Source organism: Pongo pygmaeus, chromosome 10 (assembly GCF_028885625.2).
Source record: "Pongo pygmaeus isolate AG05252 chromosome 10, NHGRI_mPonPyg2-v2.0_pri, whole genome shotgun sequence".
In the NCBI taxonomy this organism is placed as follows: Eukaryota; Metazoa; Chordata; class Mammalia; order Primates; family Hominidae; genus Pongo; species Pongo pygmaeus.
This window is the reverse complement of record NC_072383.2, coordinates 13,541,998-13,566,238: the sequence shown is the minus strand read 5'-3', so window position 1 is coordinate 13,566,238 and position 24,241 is coordinate 13,541,998. Positions and strand designations below refer to the sequence as shown.

Sequence of the window (24,241 nt, the reverse complement as noted above, 5' to 3'; positions counted from 1 at the left end):
CTTCCTCCCACCCACCCCACCCCCGGGGGTGGGAATGGAGGGATATGAATCATAGTATTTTAATGCAGAAGGTGGAAAAAATAAAATAGGACAAGCACTAGGATTTGGGATGAAATGAATTACTGATCATTTATATTTGATATGCATTGTGGGTAAAAGTGGTGAAACAGATCAAATGAGATCATTTGGGGGAGGCTCATTATTTGTTCAAAATCTGCCCTTTGTGTGTAGGGCTTGGGAGACTGAAAGGTACTTGGAGAGTGTTGACATTCTTTATAAATGTTATGAGGTATAGAAAAAGGTAAGGAAGAAAAGAAGAGAAAAAAAAGCTGGGTGAAGGAAGGGAGAGAAGGGAGGGGGAAAGAAGAGAGGGAGAAAGAAATTTCATTTACATGTATTTTATTTGAATAAGTTTTCTGGGTGAGGGTAGGGGGAAGCAAAATATTGGTTACAATTTAATTAAATCCAAAAAGCAGTTGTTGAATACTTGCTCTGTCATAGCTTTTCCTCGGAGCTAAAGAGGGTCACAAGGCAGCACGAGTGACCAGATCTCCACATAAGGCATCACTGTGTCCTCCCTCCTGCTTCTGCAGGCCCTTAGAGGATGGCCCAGTTTCTACCCCATCATGAGGCAGGAAAGCACACCAGGATGGAGCCCAAACCAATCTGGGTGCCCTCTGAACAAGCCCAGTGGGGAGGAGACTCAGAAGGCAGGAATGATTCCAGAGCTCATCTGGGGCTTACAGAGCAGACCTTGCTATTCAGTTACTGTAAGCTCACCCTGCAGTGGTCGCTGGCTATTCCCAGGATTCGCTGTCTCCTCATTAACTTCTAAAAGGGCTAGGTTGGAGCTCCTGGCAACGACTCAAACCAGAAGAGAGTGCTTAGGGAGAATGGCCTCCACAGCCTATAGAAACATCACCCATTTATATGAGGATTAATTGTAGCAGATCACTCTCTTCCCCGAGAAAGGGTAGAGATGCTATAGGTTTAGGGAAATCCTAGTGTCTGGGGCCAAAGAAAAGAGGGGCAGAGTCAGGAGGAAGCCCAGAGAATCCCGGCTAGGGAACTAGTTACCAGCTGTGTGCTACTAGACACGTTGGTCAACCTTTCGTGTTATCATTACCTCAGTCTTCAAATGATGATAGCATTACCTACATCACCGGGTTCCATTGATGATTACATGAGATTAGATTTCTGAACATTCTGGAAATGCCTAACACAGATGTTAAACAACATTTGTAAAATTATGAAAGAGAATACCTAGGTAGGTGAGAGAATAGGTTTCTTAGGCAACTAGGGGAGTAAGCTTGGACCAAGCAGGTGGGAGACTAGCGTTCTCCTAAGAGATTCCCTGGAAATCAAGAAAGCACTAGACTCAGTAAATTGGAGAGAAACATACACACCAGTTAGGGAAACTGTCTAAATAACCAGCCTCTACCCTTAGTTTGTGAACCTATGACTGCAGTCTCATGATGGTGTTGAACCTAAACTCTGTGTGTTGCCTGTGATAGAATCATAACCAGTAGACACCAGAAGACAGCCTGGAATCCACTGCTGTCCTGGGCTTTAGTGGCCACAAGTATTGTGTTTCTGGAGCCATAAACATGGGAAGGAGAGGCAGCCACAAAGGCAGGGAGCTGGCCGCTTCCAGACATCTGGCTGAAGTTCCACCACACCCTCATCTCCATCCTGTCTGAAATTGCACTCCTGGGGCTGGCCTGAAGCTGGACCAGATTCCACACAAGTTGAGGAGCAAAGCACCTCTCCCTGGATAATCACCCAAAGAAAGTCAGTGTTTCTTCTTGGGTCCCAGTTTTGAGGTTTCTTTCCCTTTCTCTTTGATAATTTTACAACATAATTTGCCTCTTTTCAGCCCACATAATAAATCCATGAGGAGATAAATGAGGTGCTGAATTGACAAGCAGGGCTGTATGGGTCTCACTCCTGGTAAATTCTAGAACTACTAGCTTCTCCATCATATCTAAATGTCAATAAAGACATAGTCTCAAAAACATACCTTAATTTTGCAGATAGTTGAGAGTTCTAGGACACTAATTCTGACCAACTAAAGCAGTAAACATTAATAAGCAAACTGCAGTTCGCTTTGGACAACGAATCTATGTCAATTATAAGATGAACAATATTGAATATTGATAGAGCAGGTTAAAGTTTACAATATGTTTTATACCCATTACCTCATGTGATCATGAAAGCTACCCCGTGAGGCAGGTGTTTGTGTAGCCAGCCTCCGAGCTGTTCCAAATGATTTTCTCCTCCTGATATTCATGCCCTTCTGTAGCCACTCCCACATTAAATAGGGCTCATCTGAAATGATGGAGTGTGGCCTCTAAGATTAGGTTATTAAAGACTTTCTGGCTTTCACGTCATACTCTCTCGGGTTCCTCCCTCCGGAGGAAGCCAGCGGTCATCTTGTGAGGATGCTCAGCGGCCCAGTGGGACAGGAAGAACATGGAAATGGATCCTGAAGTTCCTATCAAGCCTTCAGATAACTGCAGTCACGCTCAGCATTTTTAAATATAATTCACATACCATATAGTTCACTCATTTAAAGGATAGAAGTCACTAGTTTTTAGTACATTCACAGATATGTGCAACCATCACCACAGTCAAATTTAGAACACCTTCATCACAAAAACAAAAACCCATAACCTTCAGCTGTCACCTCCATATCTTCCCAGTTTCCCCAGCCCTAAGCAACCACTAAACTGTAGATGAGTTTGGAGAATATTGCCATTTTAACAACATTAAGTCTTCTGATCCATGAACATGGAATATCCATTTATTTAGATCTTGTTTAATTTCTTTCAACAATATTTTGTAGTTTTCAGAGTATAAGTTTTCCACTTTTTAAATTTCATTTCTATGTATTTTATTCATTTTGATACTACTGTAAAGGGAATTGATTTGATTGGATTTTCAGATCGTACATTGCAAGTATTTAGAAATACAATGGATTTTTGTATATTGATCTTGTATCCTGCAACCTTGTTGAGCTTATTTATTAGTTCTAATAGTTTTCTTTAGTGGATTCCTTAGGATTTTCTATATACAAGATCATTTCATCTGTGAACAGAGATGGTTTTATTTCTTTTCTTCCAATCTGGATGGCTTTCATTTCTTTCTCTTGCCCAATTGCCCTGGCTAGATCCTCTAATATGATGCTGAATAAAAGTGACAAAAGCAACATCCTTGTCTTATTTCTGAAATTCAGGGGAAAGCATCTAGTCTCACCATTAATATGATATTAGCTGTAGGCTTTTCACAGATACTCTTTGCCAGACTGAGGAAGCTCCCTTCTGTTCCTAGTTTGTTGAGTGTTTTTATCAGGGAAGTGTTTTGGATTTGTCAGATATTTTTTCTGCATCTACTGATATGATCGTGGGCTTTTGGTTTTCATTCTGTTGCTATGCTGTATTATGTTCATTGACCCACCAACATCTTGACCATGACCTTATGGGACACACTGAGCCAGACCAAACAGCTAATCTGCTCCTGCATTCTCAATGCACAGAAACTGTGTGAGATAATAAATGCTGTTTCTTTCTTAAGCTGATGAATTTTCAGGTAATTTGTTCTAAAGAATAGATTACAAAGATACCATCATTATCATTGTTTTATACATGAAGCAACTGGCATTTGGAGTATTTACTTATCTCACAAACATGCTCTGGGTTAGAGTTGGTAGTGGAAGTGGTTTGAACCAGATCTTCTGACTTAAATCGTGAATTTTCCTCCACAAATTTCTATCTTTAGTGACTCAGCCAAGTTTACACAAATTTTATCTCTTTGATTGGCAGGCCCATCTCATATATTGGACAGGTAGTTCACGGCACAGGGCAAGTGGCTGATGGGGCAAATGGTAACTGATACCTGGCCTGTGCTACCTTTTCACATGTGCACAAAGGCATTGCACAAAGCCAGTTGGGTTGTTCCAATAAACTAATATAACTAGAAAAAGTTTTGTATTTCTCTAGTTTCTAGTTTTACATGCCATCAACCAATATTAGTCAATGAGACTTGTCCCACCCAGAAAAATTTTTAAATCCATGACAAGATTCGTTCTCATTACCCTCTGTTCTTACCACCATCACCTACCCCAACCATGCCACCCACAGCCTCTTCCTCAGGATCTGGCTCTTAGGAAGGAGAAAAGTAGGGAAAATACTTCATGTGATTTGAGGGTCTTCTGTGTGCCAATACATAGCTGGACACTTTACACACTCAATTGTAATGTACAATTGTAACTATGTAATTTATCTCCATCAGTTTGACAGGCAAGTATTATTATCCCCATTTTATAGAAAGTAAACCCACTGAGAGCGGTCAAATAACTATCCAAGTCACACAGATGGTTAATGGTGGAAACAGGGTTAGAACACAGGTCCATTTGATTCCAAAAACAATGCTCTGCTCACCATATCTTGCTGTTTCATCTGACTAACAAATCCAAAGATGATGTCCCATGAGGAACATTGACGTTCCCATAGAGAACTACTGCTGAACAAACAACACTTAAGACCAAAATAAATTTATCTCAAACGCTGGACTGTCAAGCCTTAAAATATGGGATGATTTTGGATGTTAAGAACTCCCAATACCCTTCAAAACATATCACATGAATGACCTCTTTGATTTAAGGGTAGCCCCACTGACCAGTCCCTATGAATACAAACTGACAGTCCACTAAAGTCCATGTCCTGGGTCTCAGAGAATGGTTTACTTTCTAACTCTGCAATTGAAGGAAAGACCTATTAATACAGTAAGGCAGATGTTCACTCATTCCTTCAGCCAATATTTATTTGGAGCTCACAAAAGCAACATCCTTGTCTTGTTTGTATCTGGTATGTGATAAGCCCAGAGGATAGAGGACACAGCACTAAACATGGCAGACATGTTCCCTGACCTCATGGAGCTCAGAAGATAATGAGCTCCTTAACTTGCCCTTACCCTCCTACACACCACACACACAGACACACACACACACACATGGCTGCCCGAACTGGGAAAGAAACTACTTACATAGCTATCATTAAAACCCATATAGTAGAAGACTGAATTGATGGGGCACAGCTTGGGGGTTTAAAAGTATGAAGTAACTAAGAAAGTTAAAGCAGTGCTTCCAGAAACTTTTCTCACCTTCTCAGGTGAACAATGAGTGCGCATTCACACAGATGCCTCTAAGCAGCTGCGCAGGGGCCAGAAGAAGAGACTCAGACCATTGTTCTCCCCTCACCTGCAGGTCAAGAGACATACATGGCTAGGAGAAAGAGCACTGAGAAGAGCTGACCCTTAGGAAAACTTGGCTTTAAAATCAGGAATGTCTGCTTGTTATTGCCACAGTCTGACTAGGGAATCTCAGGAGGTGGCAGGGTTCGGGTTCATTTTAGAACAACATGTAGAAAGAATTGACGGGCCATCCACAACCTTATCTGAACCTGTAATGTTGGGCAACAAAGTTTAAAGAAAGAGCTTTTTCCTTACAGGTTTTTGGTGCCAAGACCCCTTCTGGTCCAATTGTAACTAAGTAAATATAGACGCCAAGAAAAATTAAATGGAATTTTTGGAACTTGATCCTGGGTGTGCTGCAAGCTGAGGACAGAAATATTTGGACTGATGAAAGTGGGGTGTCGGCTTGTTTGCTTTAGGGTCCTTCCCATCCTACAGAACTCTGGCCAGTGTTAGAGTCAGACTGGCTTCCAGGCTCCTTGGAAAGATCAAAGTTCAGAGTGATCTGTCCAAATACCTCTCCTTTTACAATGTATCATACAGAGAAAATTAGGTGACAGCCCCCTTTTAAGACAGAACTGCTTCAAAAACTCCATGTACCAGAAAAACTGGTTAGAAAACTGGAATTTGAAACCATCTCAAAGAAACAGATGCACAAGTACTGATAAGGTAAGAGTGTGGGCAGTCTCGAGGGCTGCTGCAGAGGGCAAAAGAAAAGCAGTAAGCAGGGAGCTGGGCCTGCTTCTGCCTGCAGCCCGAGCAGCTCAGCTTTCACGCCTCATAAACTGGGATCTGGAAAAGCTTCAGTTTAGAGAAAAAGATCCTGATAGATGAGCTGGCTTAAATAGGTGATAGATAGATAGATAGAATATAGATTGATGATAGATTAAATAGATGATTGATAGATAATAGAATATATATAGATCGATGATAGATTAAATAGATAGATAATAGATAGATGATAATACATCGATAGAAGATAGATAGATAGATAGATAGATAGATAGATAGATAGATAGACAGACATAATGAAGGTTGGAAGGTAAATCAAGACAGAGAGAGATAGGCAAAACATATACAACATGAGAAATCCTGGTGGGGTAGAAAGAATGCTGTCTTGGGAGTTAGGAGAAATGACTTCTGGCCTAGGCTGCCACTAGTTCTGATGTGATCATAACCTGCAAGTCTCTCTCTTTTTTTTTAGATGCTCTCTAAGGACCTTTAACTCCAACATTAGTTGGCTCTCTGATTGCAAGGAAGCTCTACAGGATGCCTACAGTTGCCTTTAATGATCTTGGAACTTACTCTATAGTCTCCACTTCATGGGAAAATGGAGTTTTATGGAGAGATCAACCTGGGAACTATTAGATCCTCTCTATGCTTGGAAGACCCTTGTAACCCATCACAGAGAGCAATTCAGAGAAGCAGATTTGTACACTGTACTCCAAAGAGGACTACCCTGTGCCCTGGGTCATTATAACCACCCCCAAAATGAGAATAATAAAAGCATGTTGTTATTGAGAACTCACAATGGGTCAGATATGGAGCCCAGCATTTTATACATATTAACTCATTTAATTTCCACAACAGTCCTATGAACTTGGAACTAATATCAATCTCATTTTACAGGTTAGGAAACTAAGGCTCAAAGAGGTTAAGGGACTTGTCCAAAATCATGTTGCTGCCAATAGCAGAAGCCGACTTCAACATCAGTGCTTTTAACCACTATGCTGTTAAAAATGGAGACCAATATGAAGACCCTGTTGAGATCTGAAGACCCATCAGAGTAAAAGTAGTGAACTGCATTGTCTAGCACACAGTAGCTACTCAATAAAAACAGGAATCTAGAGGGATGCCTCAGAGAGAATTCAGAATAGGCTGGCCTCAGACTGAGTTATTAAGGAGCAGTGGCTTTTAAGGACAGAGGAGGAACATACTGAATAGCTCTCCAAAGCAATAATGAAACCAGGTTAATGACTACTGGCGGAGTGAGAGAAAGATAAACAAGCAGGTCCCAATAGACAGGCTGAGGGGTGCATGTCGCAAGGGGAACTGCCAGAAATCCATGCCACATTCCAAGAGTCTGTCTGCATTGCTTAATGGTTCTAGGACTATGTGAATGGATCTTATATACTGCTGAATTCCTGGTGTGAAGCTTTAAAAGGGTCAGTTCTGGGTCAAGTGAGCTGAGAGAAGGCTCTGCCTCCAATTTCTGAGGTCAGTTCTCCTTCATATTTGTGCCGTTCCTTATGGAAGGGAAGAAGGAAAGAGATACCCGCTGACATTTCAATATTTTCCCCTAGAACATTTGACTAAGTCTCCCCCAGATTCCTCTTCCCTATGGACCTGTAGGCTTTGTATTCTAGCCCAGTATCTCCAGAATCCCAACCTTTCCTTCCACTCCTTTGTCCACATGGCTTGTTTCTTTTGAAAAACCTTCACATCTCCCTAAACGAGAATGGTTGCCTGCCAGCAACAAGGAAGCATTGCTGTCCCTCAAAAAGGGTCTGGAAAGGCTGGTCTATGGGACAGAAAGAAAATCTGTCCTGTGATGAAGACATGTGAGGGCAGACACCAACCAAGAGCCAAGGGCAGGCACGCTGCCTCCCATGAGGAGGGAGGGGAGGGAGAAAAAAGGGAAGGAAGGAAGGGAGGGAGTGAGGGAGGGAGGGAGGGAGGAAGGGCAGGAAAGGAAGGAGGGAGGGAGGAAAGGAGGTACAGACACAGGGAGAGAGGAAAGGAGGGAGGGAGGTAGGGAAGGAAGGAACTTCCCTTCCCTGGGGAGGATTACCTTGATGGATAGTTACATCTGATCTGAGGATTTGGAGACCTCAGACCATACTCAGGGCCTGCCAGTAGCCTTTGAAAAGTTTTTCTATAAAATGAGTCAATTATACATTCTATTAATGACACTGATGGACATTCTGTGCTGTTTTGTTTTTTCAGCCCTAAGTCCTTTAAAAATGCTCTGCTGAGTGGTCTTGATATCCATCCCACTTTATCTCTCTCCATTCCCAAGGGGGATCCTCTACCCCAGTGAAGTCACCTTGTCTGATCTTATTACTGTCTTATCTCACTGTCTTTTGTTAGAATTATGTACCAGTCTGTCTCTCAAACTACAATATAAACCTAAAGGCTATATTTCCTATTTGTCCCTCCAGGTCCACTTTCCACCTTCTCCATCCTGCCCTTGGGAGGCTGAACTCTTCAGTTCCCCACCAACCCACCTTGGGTCCCTTGCACCTGTGCCTGCTGGTGTGTGTGACCAATGGGAGGCGCAGATGAAAGATTGGAGGATAAGAAGAGAGAGAATCCAGGTATTTATTCCCTCCTGCCAGGCTGTGCTTTAAGCAGTGGTTGTATTCTTCTACTAAATGCCATAGCTCCTATCTGATGTCCCCTCTCCAACAGCCACAGCACAGATCTGGTAGCCACTCCTTCCCTGTGCCCGTTCAGGCTGAGAGGTGTAAGGATTTCCACATTGTTAATCCCTGCATACTGCACCATCCCTGCCTGGTTCTAAGACTTACCTCACAGCTTTGTAAAGTGTCCACTCATTAAATCCCCTGTCACATGCTAGGCACACGCCAGTTTCATGGTGGACATGAGCCCTGTGTCACCTCTCCCTCCTTCCTGCTAGGGCCCTGGAACCCCAGCCCCAGCCCTAGAGAGGCGCCTCCTACCCAATTCTTTTCCCTTTGCCAATTCTACTGAAGGTGATTGATATATCTTTGGGTTTAGGCTTATAAATCTCTCTTACAATGTAAATATGGCTTGTAGAAGAAGTACATTCTTATCTTGCTCATTATGGAAGTGAATGAGCTTACCAAACTTGTTGGAAAGAGCGGGTAAATATAGCATATTTTGAGAGCCTGCCATTTACTTGCCATTATTGAAGCGTTACTGCTTCTGCGAATCCCTCAAGACAGAGCAGTAGATGTTGCTTTAGGTTCTGAAGAGGGAGGGGAAGCTTGGTCATGGCAGTACTAAGGAGGTCGCTGAGGATGGTGAATGCAGGGCTGTGCAGACAGGAGAGTAAGTGGAGGGGATTGTGCCCAAAGATAGGGAAAGGCCCTGAAAGGAAACTGGACTCATTCACATATTTGTGCAGGGCTGGTCTGGCCCACCCAACTTCCTTCCTCCTCCTCCTCGCTGCCTGCCATTACTTCCCTACATGAACCACTACTTCCTCCTCTTCTTTTCCTGCTGTTTTCACTCATACATGTACAGTTCAGGTTACACAGGAAGCCCATGTTCACCATTGCCTAAAACAAGATGCCAGGTACCTCTTATGTAACATCCAAACACTGGAGGCTCTGGGAAAAAATTAAGGACTCTGAAAAAGTAATTCCATAAGAGCCCTGATATTTATGGCTCTGCCTGGAATGAGTGAATGTCACGTGGATGGAACCCTAAGAGGCAGGATATCTCCATGTTATGTGCTCAAGAAACCTGGAGGGCTACTGTGATCAAAAATTGGGACAGCCTCTCCTTTCTCCAGCGTTTAAATTAGAACCAGTGAGAATCAGATCACAGAGATCATGCCTATGAGTATGGAGTATGGGGCTTAAGGACTCCAGAGGAGCCCCTGCCACCGTGACATGATTCTCTGAGGCATGGGCCTCATTGCCACCAGGGATGGGGGATAAGCAAGGGTGTGTCAGTTCTCTGATCACAGGTACAGTGCTGCACTCTTGCTAGTGGGATTTGTGGCAGAGGCTGCTAGTTGCCTACTGCAGTTTCTCTCTATTCTCATCATGCCAACTGGAGAAGTGACAATATTTCCCAGCCTCCACTAAGCTCTGGCCAATGTGCTATAAGCAGAAGCAATGTGTGGTGCTTCCAGGAAATCTCTTTATAAGTCAGTTGTCAGATGCCATTTTTCCCCTCCTTCATTGTTCCTTCCTTCTTTCTCCTGCTTAGAATGTGGATGTGATGGCTGGAGTTTGAGCAGCCACCTCAGACTATTAGGTAGAAGCCAAATGCAGAGGGTAAGGGTGTTAAGACTGAAATCTGAATCCCTGACAGTTTGTATGATCATATCAGCCCTGCACTGCTTATCTCTAGACCTCTTCTATTTAAAAGGAAAATAAATTTCTACTTTGTCTATAACACTATTATTTTGGTTTCTTTGTTATATGTGACTCGATCTGATTCTAACTGATAAAAAAAAATCTCTCCAGGCTTTAGGTAGGACACATAAGTTATCTTAAATAAATTCTTGCGTAGAAATTCCACTGTCATTTCCTTAATTTTTTCCAGAGGTGTCTCAATATGGAAGTCACTTTCTCTTTCTTTCTAGGGAAGTGGAGGCAATATTTCCATGGCCCTTGAAGATGTGTATTTCATGGTCTAAATGAGAAAGGAGGAAATGGAATATCATTCAGGTCCCTATCCTGGTTCAAGTGTTCCCTGGGGGCAGCTGTGCCACAGTGTAACTATTAAACAGAAACATAAGACCTACCTACATTTAGAACCAACCTAGAGATTAATAGTAATTTGATGTCTCCAGATTACTGGGTGATCCTTAGATAAAAGACGCTCAGGAAACAGAAACACATCCGTGTCTTCAGCTAGAAAACAATACTCAGCGAGTCAGAGCCCACACAACACAATTATGTTGGAGAATGATAGATATGGCCATTTCAGGAAGTAGTTGGCAGTGGAGGGAAGTGGCAAAGGAAGAGGAGAGAGGCTGGAGGGTGGGGCTGGCAGGGAGTGGACACAGTGTTCCTGACCACCCTTTCCTCCAGCTGTGCCCATCATGGGGTGTGCTTTTGGTCCCTGCATGGTCTCCACTGCCATCATCCCTGCCCCAAACGTAAACTCCAGTTTATTCTCTGAACCAGCCATGTTCTTCCAGAGCAACAAGCCTTCGTTCATGCTGTTCCCCGTGTTTAGGAAGCTCTTAAACCTCCACCAGTGCAAATAATACCTCCCCTGCCTTCCAAAATTTCCTCAGGCAGAGTTAGACCACTTCTCCTCTACACTTCCAAAGCACTTTGTCTTCAAGTAAATTTCAATCTTTAGGGACAGCCAAGGGGCTGCATCATATGCATGCTTGAGTTGCATTAATTTAACTGCTCATGCTCAGTAAACAGAAAAGAAAAGAAAGAGAAAGAGATCTCTTTATTCCCCATCCTCTAAAAAATAAACCTTATACATCATTTTTATAAAAAACTTTTTAAAAGGAGCTTCTAGCTAAAAACAAAGGAAGCTATTTAGAGTCGATTTATGGGATTTTTGAGGGAGGAGTTTTCTGGGCTGTTTATCATCTCCTTTTCTGTGCTGACTTTGGACTAAGTCTGAACACGATGTGACTCCTCTGCACAGCATCCGGGGATGGCTTTTTGGAGTGCCTCCCTTTTCTCAGCTGTGAGCTTCGGAAGGGCAGGAACTGGTGATATTTACTTGAGGATCTTCTGGGCCTAGCACAGTGCCAGGCTCGCAGTTAGTGTTCAAGAAATGTTTGTTGGAAGAAAAGTTGAATGATTCCAGTGTTTCCCACTGGCTGTACCATAGTTAGAATCTGAAGGAAGCTGTTTCACCCAGCGTACCTCTACCACAGCCTTTGCAAACTGTCATCCAACCCCATCTCTGAAGACAGCTAACCCAAGCTACTCACTTTCCAAAGCAGCCCACGTCACTGCAGATATGTGCCATTGTCAGCAGACAGGAGCATGCAAGATGCCCATCAAGGCGCCATGAGCACAAGGAGCTTAAGTGACTTCTGCTGCTGCTGCCACTACTGATGATGAGTCAGTAATGGAATCAGAAGCCTTATGTTCTGAATTAATTACACTGGCTTTGTGTCATCAGGGCTCGGGAAACTGTCAGGTATTAAGGGCCCATTCCATTCTCAGCCATGCTCCTGAGAAGTCAATCTTTCGAACCCCTCAGTTCTCCAGAGATCGACCTTCTGAAATCCTCAGAATGGCTATCAACCTGGCAGTAACAATGCAGTGGAAGGGGAAAAAACTGGCATCTGACAACTGTCTTATAAAGAGATTTCCTGGAAGTGCTACACATTACTTCTGCTTATAGCACATCGGCCAGAACTTAGTGGAGGCATAACCCATAACAGTAGACCAAGGAGTGATGAGGTCCTGCAGGTGGCAGTCAAGAATGGCTAAGAAATTCGGCCTTTAACTTGAAAAAGACAAGAAACCATTAAGGGTCAGATCTGCCTTTTAGAAAGGTCACTCTAGCTATAGTAGAGATAGTGGATTCATTGGGTTCAAACTACAGGCAAGAAGCCCAGAGAGAAGAGAGTTGTTACGGTCATGCACTGGAGGGCTGCCAGTCACTGAACCAAGTAACGGCAATGGGGGAAGCGAAGTAGGCATGAAGGCCTGTGATGAGAAGACTGGATGAGGGATTAGATGCGGGACCGGATGAGGGATTAGATGTGGGACTGGATGAGGGATTGATGTAGGAACAGATGAGGGATTAGATGTGGGACCGGATGAGGGATTGATGTAGGACCAGATGAGGGATTGGCTGTAGGACGGGATGAGGGATTGGATGTAGGATGGGATGAGGGATTGGATGTAGAAGCAGATGAGAGATTGGATGTAGGGCCAGGTGAGCGATTGGATGTAGGGCGGAATGAGGGATTAGATGTGGGACTGAATGAGGAATTGGATGTAGGACCAGAAGAGGGATTGGATGTAGGACAGGATGAGGGATTGGATATAGGACTGGATGAGGGATTGGATGTGGGACCAGATGAGAGATTGGATATAGGACCAGATGAGGGATTGGATGTAGGAGGGGATGAGGGATTGGATGTAGGAGCAGATGAGGGATTAGATGTGGGATCAGATTAGGAATTGGATGTAGGGCCGGATGAGGGATTGGATGTAGGGTTGGATGAGGGATTGAACGTAGGATCGGATGAGGGATTGGATGTAGGACGGGATGAGGGACTGGATGTGGGACCGGATGAGGGATTGAATGTAGGACCGGATGAGGGATTAGATGTAGGACTGGAGGAGGGATTGGATGTAGGATGGGATGAAGGATTGGATATAAGACGGGATAAGGGATTGGATGTAGGACGGGATGAGGGATTGGATGTAGGACGGGATGAGGGGTCGGGTGTAGGACGGGATGAGGGACTGAATGTAGGACGGGATGAGGGACTGAATGTAGGACGGCATAGGGGTTGGGTGTAGGATGGGATGAGGGATTGGATGTAGGATGGGATGAGGGGTTGGGTGTAGGATGGGATGAGGGATTGGACGTGGGACCAGATGAGGGATTGGATGTAGTGTCAGATGAGGGGTTGGGTGTAGGACGGGATGAGGGATTGGATGTGGGACCAGATGAGGGATTGGATGTAGTGTCAGATGAGGGATTGGATGCTGGACAAGATGAGAGATTGGATGTAGGACTGGATGAAGGGTTGGATGCAGGGTCAGATGAGGGATTGGATGTAGGACAGGATAAGGGATCAGATGTGGGACAGGATGAGGGATTGGATGCTGGACAGGATGAGGAATTGGATGTAGGGTCAGATGAGGGATTGGATGTGGGACGGGATGAGGAATTGGATATAGGATCAGATGAGGGATTAGATGTAGGACGGGATGAGGGATTGGATGTGGGACCGGATGAGGGATTGGAAGTAGGATTGGATGAGGGATTAGATGTAGGATGGGATGAGGGATTGGATGCTGGATGGGATGAGGGATTGGATGTGGGACAGGATGAGGGATTGGATGTAGGACTGGATGAAGGGTTGTATGTAGGGTCAGATGAGGGATTGGATGTAGGACGGGATGAGGGATTGGATGTGGGACCGGATGAGGGATTGGATGTAGGACTGGATGAAGGGTTGTATGTAGGGTCAGATGAGGGATTGGATGTAGGACGGGATGAGGGATTGGATGTGGGACAGGATGAGGGATTGGATGCTGGACAGGATGAGGGATTGGATGTAGGACTGGATGAGGGATTGGATGTAGGGTCAGATGAGAGATTGGACGTAGGACGGAATAAGGGATTGGATGTGGGACAGGATGAGGGATTGGATGCTGGACAGGATGAGGAATTGGATGTAGGGTCGGATGAGGGATTGGATGTAGGATCGGATGAGGGATTAGATTTAGGACGGGATGAGGGATTGGATGCTAGATGGGATGAGGGATTGGATGTGGGACAGGATGAGGGATTAGATGTGGGACCGGATGAGGGATTGGATGCAGGACCAGACGAGGGATTGGATGTAGGACAGGATGAGGGATTCAATATAGGACCAGATGAAGGATTGGATGTGAGCAGGTGAGGAGAAGGGGCCATCTAAGGGGACGTCTGGGTTTCTGGCTTGGGTGACAAATGAGTGGTGGTGCCAATCACTGACAAGCAGCTCCATGGAGATGTTAATGCCCCATCCAGAGTATCCACCATTGGGATGAGAAGGGAAGAAGTCAGAGCCTCCCATCCCTCCAGATCCAATTCTCCACCACAGTCAGGTACATGAAGCCATTCTACTTCTATCTGCAATCTAGCCCTTAGACATCCTCAAAGTCCTGCAAGGGCCAAGGGTCACCCCAAAGAAGACAGGGCAAATAGTGGGACAATCAAGGAGAAACCCGGTTAGAGACAGAAGACAGACCTTGCCTGGAGTCCAACTGGCCAAGGGCCACACAACTCTGCAGCATTACTACTGCCTGTCTGAGAGTTTCTTTGTCCATTTACAAGAAATCATGGAGCTGAGGATGGATCCGTACAGTCCTCGGCCTAATGAATTTATAAAATATACACCAGGTGCCAGGTACTAGCTAGATAATAAGGGTTCAGTGTTTAAAAAGCCCTGTCAATCCAGTGGGGGAGGGTGGCTCCTGCAAAAATCTATGGTTCAGTGTGTTGACTATGAGAGTGCAAACCAACAGAAAGGCTCAGTGTCAAAGACCCTGAATGGAACAAGAAAGATAGAGACAGGAAGGATCAACCTACTAACTTTTCAGACTGAGAAAACACGGGTGCTTCTTGATAGCAACCCAGAAGAGAGGACCAAGAGGCCAGGGGCAGCAACTTAGGAAACTAGGTAGAAAGGGAAAGGAGGACTCAGCAATGGGAAACATAGCATGGAAACCTACTCCTGGCAAAGGCAGGGGTGTCTTTAAGAACCAGGGCCCAAAGGAGTCAGAGGCAGGAGATCTGAATATCACAGAACTTCAGAGAGAGGATGTGGACACCGAAACAGAAAGAAAGATGACAAAAGTAGCCAGGCATGGTGGTTCTCCTCTGCAATCCCAACACTTTGGGAACCCGAGGCAAGAGGATTGCTTGAGGCCAGGAGTAAGAGACTGGCCTGGGCAACATAGTGAGACTCCATCTCTAAAAAAAAAAAAAAAAAAAAAAAAAGAAGAAGAAGAAGAAAGAAAGATGAAAAAATACCTGCCCCTGGCCATTTTGTGACTACAAGTGGGAAAAAGAGCATCTTCCTTGGGTGATATGGGTGATACTGGTAGAAACAGGCACCGTGAGTGGTAGAAAGTGGGAAGCTGGAGTGACTGCAAAAAACTAAGTTAACCAGAACAGACAAATAGAAGTGAGAAAAGACAAGAAGGTAGGTGGTGGTGAAGAAGAGGACTGAGAAGAAGACAGGTCAAGGAAACTGTCTGGTGGGCATTTACTAAATGAAGCTATGAGGCTGGTAATGATGATAACACCATTGGTGAGTTTGAGAGGAAAGCCAATATAGCCAGGGGTAAGTAAATGCTTACTCGTGTAAAAACATTTTCCATGGTGTGGTGGTTCACGCCTGTAATCTCAGAACTTTGGGAGGCCCAGGCAAAAGGATCACTTGAGGCCAGGAGTTCAAGACCAGGCCTGGCAACATAGTGAGACCATGTCTCTACCAAAAATTTAAAAAGTTAGCTGGGCATGGTGACCTGAACCTGTAGTCCCAGATCCTTGAGCCCGGGAGGTTGAGGCTGCAGTGAGCTATGATTGCATCATTGCACTCCAGCCCGGGTGACAGAGCAAGACCTCATCTCATTAAAAAAAAAAAAAAAAAAAAAAATCCATGGAGAAAAACTATGGTCCTCCTCATAGTATTTGCATTGGTGGTCTCACCAGCCACAGCTGGGAGGGCCTTGGGACCCTGCCTGGTGTGGCTTCTCCTAAGTTGTCCAGTCCAGTGGTGTTCAGGGGGTGTCTATTCCATAACAAGGAGCTTGAGCCAGAATGTAATCAATTAATAGCTTCTTTCATCTAGAACAGAAGTCAGAAAACTATACAGTCCCTTGTCCCCACTAAAAAAGCCCATCCAACCCACTAGGTATCTCCAAACTGTGCCAGTTTTTATTTTTATAAAAAGTTCCCAGGCATGGTGGCTCATGCCTGTAATCCCAGCACTTTGGGAGGCCAAGGTGGGTGGATCACCTGAGGTCAGGAGTTCAAGACCAGACTGGCCAACATGGTGAAACCCCATCTCTACTAAAAATATAAAAAATTAGCTGGGCATGGTGGCACGCCCCTGTAATCCCAGCTACTTGAGAGGCTGAGGCAGAAGAATCGCTTGAACCCGGGAGGCGGAGGTTGCAGTGAGCCGAGATCATGCCATTGCACTCTAGCCTGGGCAAAAAAGAGCAAAACTCCGTATAAAAAATAAAAAATAAATAAAAAAAAAGTTATATTGGCACACGGCCACACCTATTCGCTTTTGCATTGTCTCTGGCAACTTTGGAGCCCACAGCTCCAAAGCAATGACTCACAGCAACGTTGAGTCATTGTGACAGAGACTGTCCTGCAAAGCCTAAAATACTCACTCTCTGGCATTTTATGGAAAAAAATGCACCAATCTTTGGTCTAGAAAGCCTTATTCTAAAAAATCAATAGAACTTGAAAGTGTGCTTCCTGACATCATTGGTTTACATTTTGGTGCAAGCACCTTAACTGGTTGTAACTGGTAGCAGTTTGTGGCCCGACTTCTGTGACGGACTTTAAGCAGTGCTGTCCATAGAGCAGTGGGGAAGGACAGCTACAGCTTACCTGTGGGTTCAAAGGTCAGGCTCCAAGGAGGCGAAGCCACCGTCCTTCCCTCCATAACAGACTGACGTCCTGGACACCATACTTAAAAGGTACTCAGAAGCTACAGAAGAGGCCCTGCCTGCAGGTTATTTTGATGAGAGAAGCATGTATGTGTGTTATGCTTGTTTGTGTTCATTATAATTAGACTGCTCACTCCTCAGCATAAAACTTGTTTAACCATCAACTTCTGAGTATACATTTCGTCACTAAAGGAAAATAAAATTATAACAGGAAACCACCAAACTCTTTACTAGGAAAGGAAAAAACTATTTATTTTCATTCTACGGAAATTTTTGTGAAGTAGTGGATAACAATAATGTGGAGGTAATTTGTCCAATTTCTCCCAATTTTAGCATCTGATTAATTTCCTTGAGCTTTGCAAAATGTCCTAGGTCAGGATGGTGTTGTTTGCCTTATTTCTTGGGAGGTGTGTGTTTTAAATCAGGAATGGCAAGTCGTTTCAGAAATGCAATTGGTTATATTATAAGAGGATAACAAAGAACTTACTCGATCTATCCATCCACCCATCCATCTATCCATCCATCCATCCATCCATCCATCCATCCATCCATCCATTCATTAATGAACACTTACCTCATACCAGGAGCTGTGCTAGGTACTAAGGGTAAGTGATGAGAAAAATACACAGAAAAGGTTGTAGTCTGAGTAGGCTAGTGAGGAGAGGCCTCCTGCATGGCTGAACACTGGCTTGGGTCCTGATTCCGCTCTAAACTAGTTGTTCAACTCAGTCGTCTTTGGCCTGCTGGGCACACAGTGTTCCATGACACGGAGATGACCCTGCCAGAATGTGGTCACATTCGGACCGGATCCCTGGGCTGGCTCCGACTCATCTCACTGCCCTGACTCCCCTGTGGTACTTGACTCACTCCTCAGCCAGTCCACAGGGAGGCATGGGTGCCCGGAGGAGCTCTCCCACAGCCACACCTCCCCCAGCCTTCCAGAAAGTCCTCTCAAGGACTCCTGCATTCCAGCAACCAGCCCTTCCAGTTGGGCAGAAATTTCCTGCCCTGGCAATCAAGAGGCATTTTGTTTTGTTTTACTTTAAATGCACAGCACATCCCCAGGCAGCTCCACCCTCAGATCTAAGCCCATTAAATCTATTCCTTTTGGACCTTTATTTCTATGCATGAGAAAGGGAAATCGGGAGAGAGGGAGCGAGAGAATATAATGTAATAAGGGTCTCCCATAAACAGAGGAAAAGAAATTGGAAGGCCCCTTGCACCCCTTGTTCCGTGTCTTTGCTTTCTCCTCCCTTGAATATGTCACCTCCAATCACCAAAGGCTCTTGAGCTTGTGCCCAGCCTCCTCACCCCAGGGGCATTGGGCTGCATTAATTGAGCTGAAATATGTAAGGTCACAGGAGCTGGTAATAATTAAAGAATACAGCAGACATCTGTGTCTTCAGACTAGAACACATATGTCTACTGCTCTTCATTTAAAACTAATAACAATATCATGCTAATATAATTAATGCCTCATTTATTAGGTCTAGTGGGAAATAAGCTGTTCTACATAATTGATTCAGATTCTTGGAGCTTACAATTTGGGGAATAAAGTCATTTAAACATTTTTAATTGTTATGGAAATCTTTCTAAATATATTATATTATTCTCCACTTTTCTAAAGTATACTCAGCATAATTTATTACCTTCTATTAGGGCAGGACCATGTCTGTCATTACATACCCAGTGCCAGGTACAGTATCCAGGCTTCCAATATATGTTTGTAAAAGAAATAATTACAACCTCTAATATTTAACTTCGATGAAGAAAAATAATGAACTCGTGGACTCATGAGTTCTGGTGAGCTGTTTGCCCTTACCTCAAATTATTACATTTTCTGCATTCTTATTTGTGCTTTTATAATTCTCCTGTCTCCTCCCTCATCATAAAACTGCTAACTTCTAGCTTCTGTTTCTAAAGTTTCCCCCTGCCCCATTAATGTGCTGGTTCTAATCCACTGTAGATCATAATTAAGCTTACTAGGTCATGCCTGAAATAAAAGTGAATAGTGTTGAACAGACACAGAATAGTTCAAAGATTTTTTTGATGTCCATGTTGGCCACCCAAAGGCCTTTTTTGCTTCCTGCTGGTTTCAGCTGTGTTTCCGATGGCTGTGTCTGCCATGTATGAATAATTGCCAAATAAGTCAAATATTACTGTAAGAACTACAGAAGAAATGCATAATAGACACCCTCTACATTGGTTAGAACATCTCACCATATGTCATCCAGGAAAAAGATTGCTTCTAATTATAGAATCCAATGTCTAAATTAACCGGTTCCTCCACACTTGGGAGTCAAAGCCAACCAGGAATCCCAGTCCAGACAAGGTGGAGCCCCTGACACATCTAAAGGCTACAATATTCCTCAAAAGTCCAGGGTAAACTTCTCCCAGTATTTGGTAAATCTTCCATTTGCTGTTGCTTTGGATCTGACAGTAATTCCCTCCCAGGTTCCAGGAGTCTCCAAATTTATCACCATAATCAATCTAGTAGGATTGAGTGTCCCACAGTCCAATGAAATTGTAAGAATCTCTCCTTTATGCAAAAAGGATGCAATAATATATTCTGTCAAGCCACAAAGAGTTCAATGAAGACAGCAATGGACTGGTCCAAAGTAGGGAGGGAAAAGGTAGAGAAATGAGATGGATTTAGAATTGGACCCACTGGTTCCCACCCTTGGTGTGGCCTCTAACACCACATTGGTTCCAATGTAAACTGGTTAAACCATGAATTTTCTTCCCCCTACTTGGTCTGGTTTAGGGCCAGAGAGTTCTTTGTTGGTTGGAGTCAGGCAAGGCAGGGCTAGAAGGCAGAACTCTTAAGTTTCACCCCGAGTCAGCAGCTGCCTCGCCAGATGACCTCAGACAGGTTGTCTGAGCTCTTGGAGGTTCCAATTCAATATCTGTTAAACAGCAATGAGTGTACCCCTCTGCTCATACCATGGTACGAGATTTTGTTAATTGGTATCTGGAAAAGCTTGTATCTTCGGATGACAGGGTTTATAAGTTTTGAGCTCTGTTCTTAGCTGAGGTCTTTGTACAGTTGGGTTTTATGGCAATGAGGCTTCTATAACTTCCCTTTGGAGAGTTAACTCTATAAGCCTAAGAGTGTCGTGGCAAATAGGTGCATTTACAAACCTCTTCTATTTCCTTCTGACTGATTTTCCTTCTCATAGATGATCAACATAGACTCATTCAACTCTAAGAAAAATTCTTTGAATAATTTCAATTTTAAAAATATTTGGGGGCCGGGTGCAATGGCACACGCCTATAATCCTGACACTTTGGGAAGCTGAGACAGGTGGATTGCCTGAGCTCAGGAGTTTGAGACCAGTCTGGGCAACATGGTGAAACCCCGTCTCTACCAAAATACAAAAAATAAGCTAGGCATGGTGGCATGTACCTGTAGTTCCAGCTACTCGGGAGGCTGAGGCAGGAGAATTGTTTGAACCCAAGAGGCGGAGCTTGCAGTGAGCCAAGCTTGTGCCACTACACTCCAGCCTGGGTGATAGAGCAAGACTTCATCTTAAAAAAAAAATGGTATTAACTATTTTCTAAATAAAATTGTGGATTAAACATAGTAGTAAATCTTGCTGGCTTAAAACATTTAATTTTGAATCATTTAGAAAAGATCATGTTTTTTAAAGTGAATAGATACCTTTTGATATTATCTTTTTTAATAACTTAATTGGGATATAATTGACATACAATAATATACACTGTTTAAATTATACAATTTGAACAATTCTGACATACGTAGACATCCATGCAACCATCAACATAGTTAAGATAATGAACATATCCACTACACCTAAAACTGTTGGTGCACTTTTGTTAGGGCTCACTGTCTCCCTTCCTCCGTGGTTTGTATTTTCTAGAATTCTAAGGAAATAGAATCATGAAGCATGTGCTCTCTTTTGTCTGGCTTCCTTCTTTTTTTTATTTTTATTTTTTTTGGGGGGACAGAGTCTCTGTCACCCAGGCTGGAGTGCAGTGGCATGATCTCGGCTCACTGCAACTTCTGCCTCCCAAGTTCAAGTGATTCTCCTGCCTCAGCCTCCCGCGAGTAGCTGGAATTACAAGCATGCACCACCATGCCCGGCTAATTTTTGTATTTTTAGTAGAGACAGGGTTTCACCATGTTGGCCAGGCTGGTCTCGAATTCCTGACCTCAAGTGATTCGCCCACCTCTGCCTCCCAAAGTGCTGGCATTACAAGCATGAGCCACCGCCCCTGGCCAGACTTCCTTCACTCAGTATAATTATTTTGAGATTCACTCATGTTGTTGGGTGTATCATAGTTCCTTCCTTTTTATTGCTGACCAAGATTCCATTATGCAGATATTCCACAATGGTATATCTATTCCCTTGTTGACGGACATTTAGGCTATTTCAGACACAGCTACTACACACACAGCTGCTATGGACATTCACGTACTAGGCTCTATATGGATCTATCCTTTCATTTCTCTCAGGTAAATACTCAGGAGTGGAATGGCTGGGTCATATAGCACAGGAAGTCCTTGTTTAACGTCATTGATAGCTTCTTGGAAATTGTGGCTTTAAGCAAAACAACATATAACAAAATCAATTTGAACATAGGCTAACTGATATACACCAGAGTTAAATTCCTACAGCATATTTCTGATCACAAAAACATCACCAAACTTTTAAATAAAGACAAAATCAATTATAATATTAAACATTCAAATAAAAGTGGACCCAGCATGGTGGCTCATACCTGTAATCCCAACACTTTGGGAGACTGAGGTGGGCAGGTGGCTTGAGTCCAGGAATTCAAGAACAGCCTGGGCAACATGGCAAAACAATGTCTCTACAAAAAATACAAAAAAATTAGCTGGGTGTCATGGTGCGTGCCTGTGGTCCCAGCTACTTGGGAGACTGAGGTGAGAGAATCACTTGAGCTCGGGGAGTCGAGCTTGCAGTGAGCCACGATCATGCCACTGCACTGCAGCCTGAGTGACAGAGCAAGACCCTGTCTCAAAAAAATAAAATAAAATAAAAAATGAGCTATGCATACATTTATGAAAGATTAATAAAAACAAGTAAGATAGTTATTTACCCAATTATTCCAGTTCAGTGTCATGGGTGGCCAGAGCCTCCCCCAGCCTCTCAGGGCACAAGGCAAGCAACCACCTTGGACAGGAGGCTATTGCATCACACGGCACACTCACTCACACACTCACACACACACAATCAGAATGGACAAACTAGACACGCCAATTCACCTAACAGGCACAGCTCTGGGGTGTGGAAGGAAACTGGAATACCTGGAGAAAATCCACACAGACAAGGGGAGAAGGAGTACACACAGACAACAGCCCCAGCCAGGAAGCGATTATTTTTCCTCATCAGTATGATAACAAAACTACATTGAACGAAATGACATTATTCAAGGACCTGCTGTACAATATTCACTTGTTATTAGATCCTGAATAAATAGTGTATTGTAGAAAGCATGACACATGTGAACCCTTATTTATAGTTCTTTGAACCCCTGAAAGTATTTATCATGGTAATAAAACATTGACACTTACTTCTTCTATCCTTATGTTGTGTTAATAATAGAAAGAATTTGCTTTCGTGCTGTGCAGTGCAATTGGCAAAAATTCTTTTGCATTCCTTTTAACATGCCCTTATAAGTAATTTTTTCGTCTTCTCTTTCTCTGGTTCACTCCAACTGATTGTCTGCTAAACAACACTAACTAACATTTCCAAGACTGGATGAGATAGTCTAGATGTGTTCTCAAAAGAACTATATATCCATATTTCTTTTGTTCTCTTGTTTCTCAAATGGCAACATTGACCCCAGGTCATGCTCCCTTGCCAAAGGCTGCCTTGTCCCCTACCTCAAAAGTGAAACTGCAAAGTGTAGCCAGACCCTACCTCTGACTGCTGTGCTCTTGGCTGCTGCCTTCTCTCTCTCTCCTTTCACATGTCCCCAGACTGATCAATCGCTAATGCTGCAGTTGATATCTGACAAATTGCACACCTTGACTCCAACGCTTTCACAGATAAGTCTTCACTAAAAAGATACAGAAACTGGTTTGTATATAATTCCCAAGCTCTGAATCACCTTATTATTCTGTCAAATAAAATTATGTGGGAGACATTGTTGAAGACAAAACGCGTTTTCACAGTTTTATGCAAAAAATAACTTCGTTCAATTGTTGCAGAAAAATTTAGTGAGACTTTTAGAATCTTCACCCCAAAATCTCATTTTCGATCCATCCCCTCTGCACTGCTTTCTCCTGCTTTCTTGCTGCCTTTTCTTCCTCCACTCTTTCAACTTCTTCTAAATTTTGGAGAAAATCATCCATCAAAGAGTACAGCAGATAATTCTAAAGAGTCTTTGGCTGTGGGACAACTGGTTTGCTATTGCAAAAGTTAGGTTTTATCACTCCCTACACAAAAATATAATTTAACATGGATTTTTAAAATTAAAAATATAACTATCAAAACACTGAAAAAATTGAATTTTTAAAATAATATTGGGAGGGGAGAAGTCATCCTAAGGAAGATGCAAGCTCTAGAATCCATAAAGAAAATTATTGACAGATTGACTATGTAAATTTTGCAGTTCTGTGTGCAAAGGATATCATAAAGTTAAAAGGTAAGTGCCAGATTTGAAGAAAATACTTGCAATATAAATAAAAAGGGACAATTACTACCCTTAACATATAGATATAAAGCCCCCTACATTGAATTAAACTTTAAGATTTGTGCATTTTACTGTATGTAAACATTACCATAAAAAATAAAAAGGACTGTAAACAAATATTGAATTCTGTTATTGACAAGAATCTGAAATCGTATACTGATATCTGCAAGTTATTCTGAAATGCATAAAAAGGAGGTGGATTGATAAATGAATAAAAGGATGGATAGGTGAAAAGCTATGTGATA

General features: G+C 43.3%; 1 protein-coding gene across 3 annotated transcripts in view; it reads right to left on the bottom strand.

The window, feature by feature from the left end:
• FAM234B (family with sequence similarity 234 member B) overlaps positions 1 to 24,241 on the bottom strand; it is a 132,973-nt gene that overhangs the window by 23,111 nt on the left and 85,621 nt on the right. Inside the window, exon 13 of one of the 3 annotated variants that reach the window (XM_063672450.1) lies at positions 22,056 to 22,148. The exons of the other annotated variants lie outside the window; for them this stretch is intronic. Within the exon in view, the coding sequence (XP_063528520.1) occupies positions 22,056 to 22,148 (93 nt within the window). The remainder of the gene's footprint in view (positions 1 to 22,055; positions 22,149 to 24,241) is intronic. 3 annotated transcript variants of the gene reach the window in all.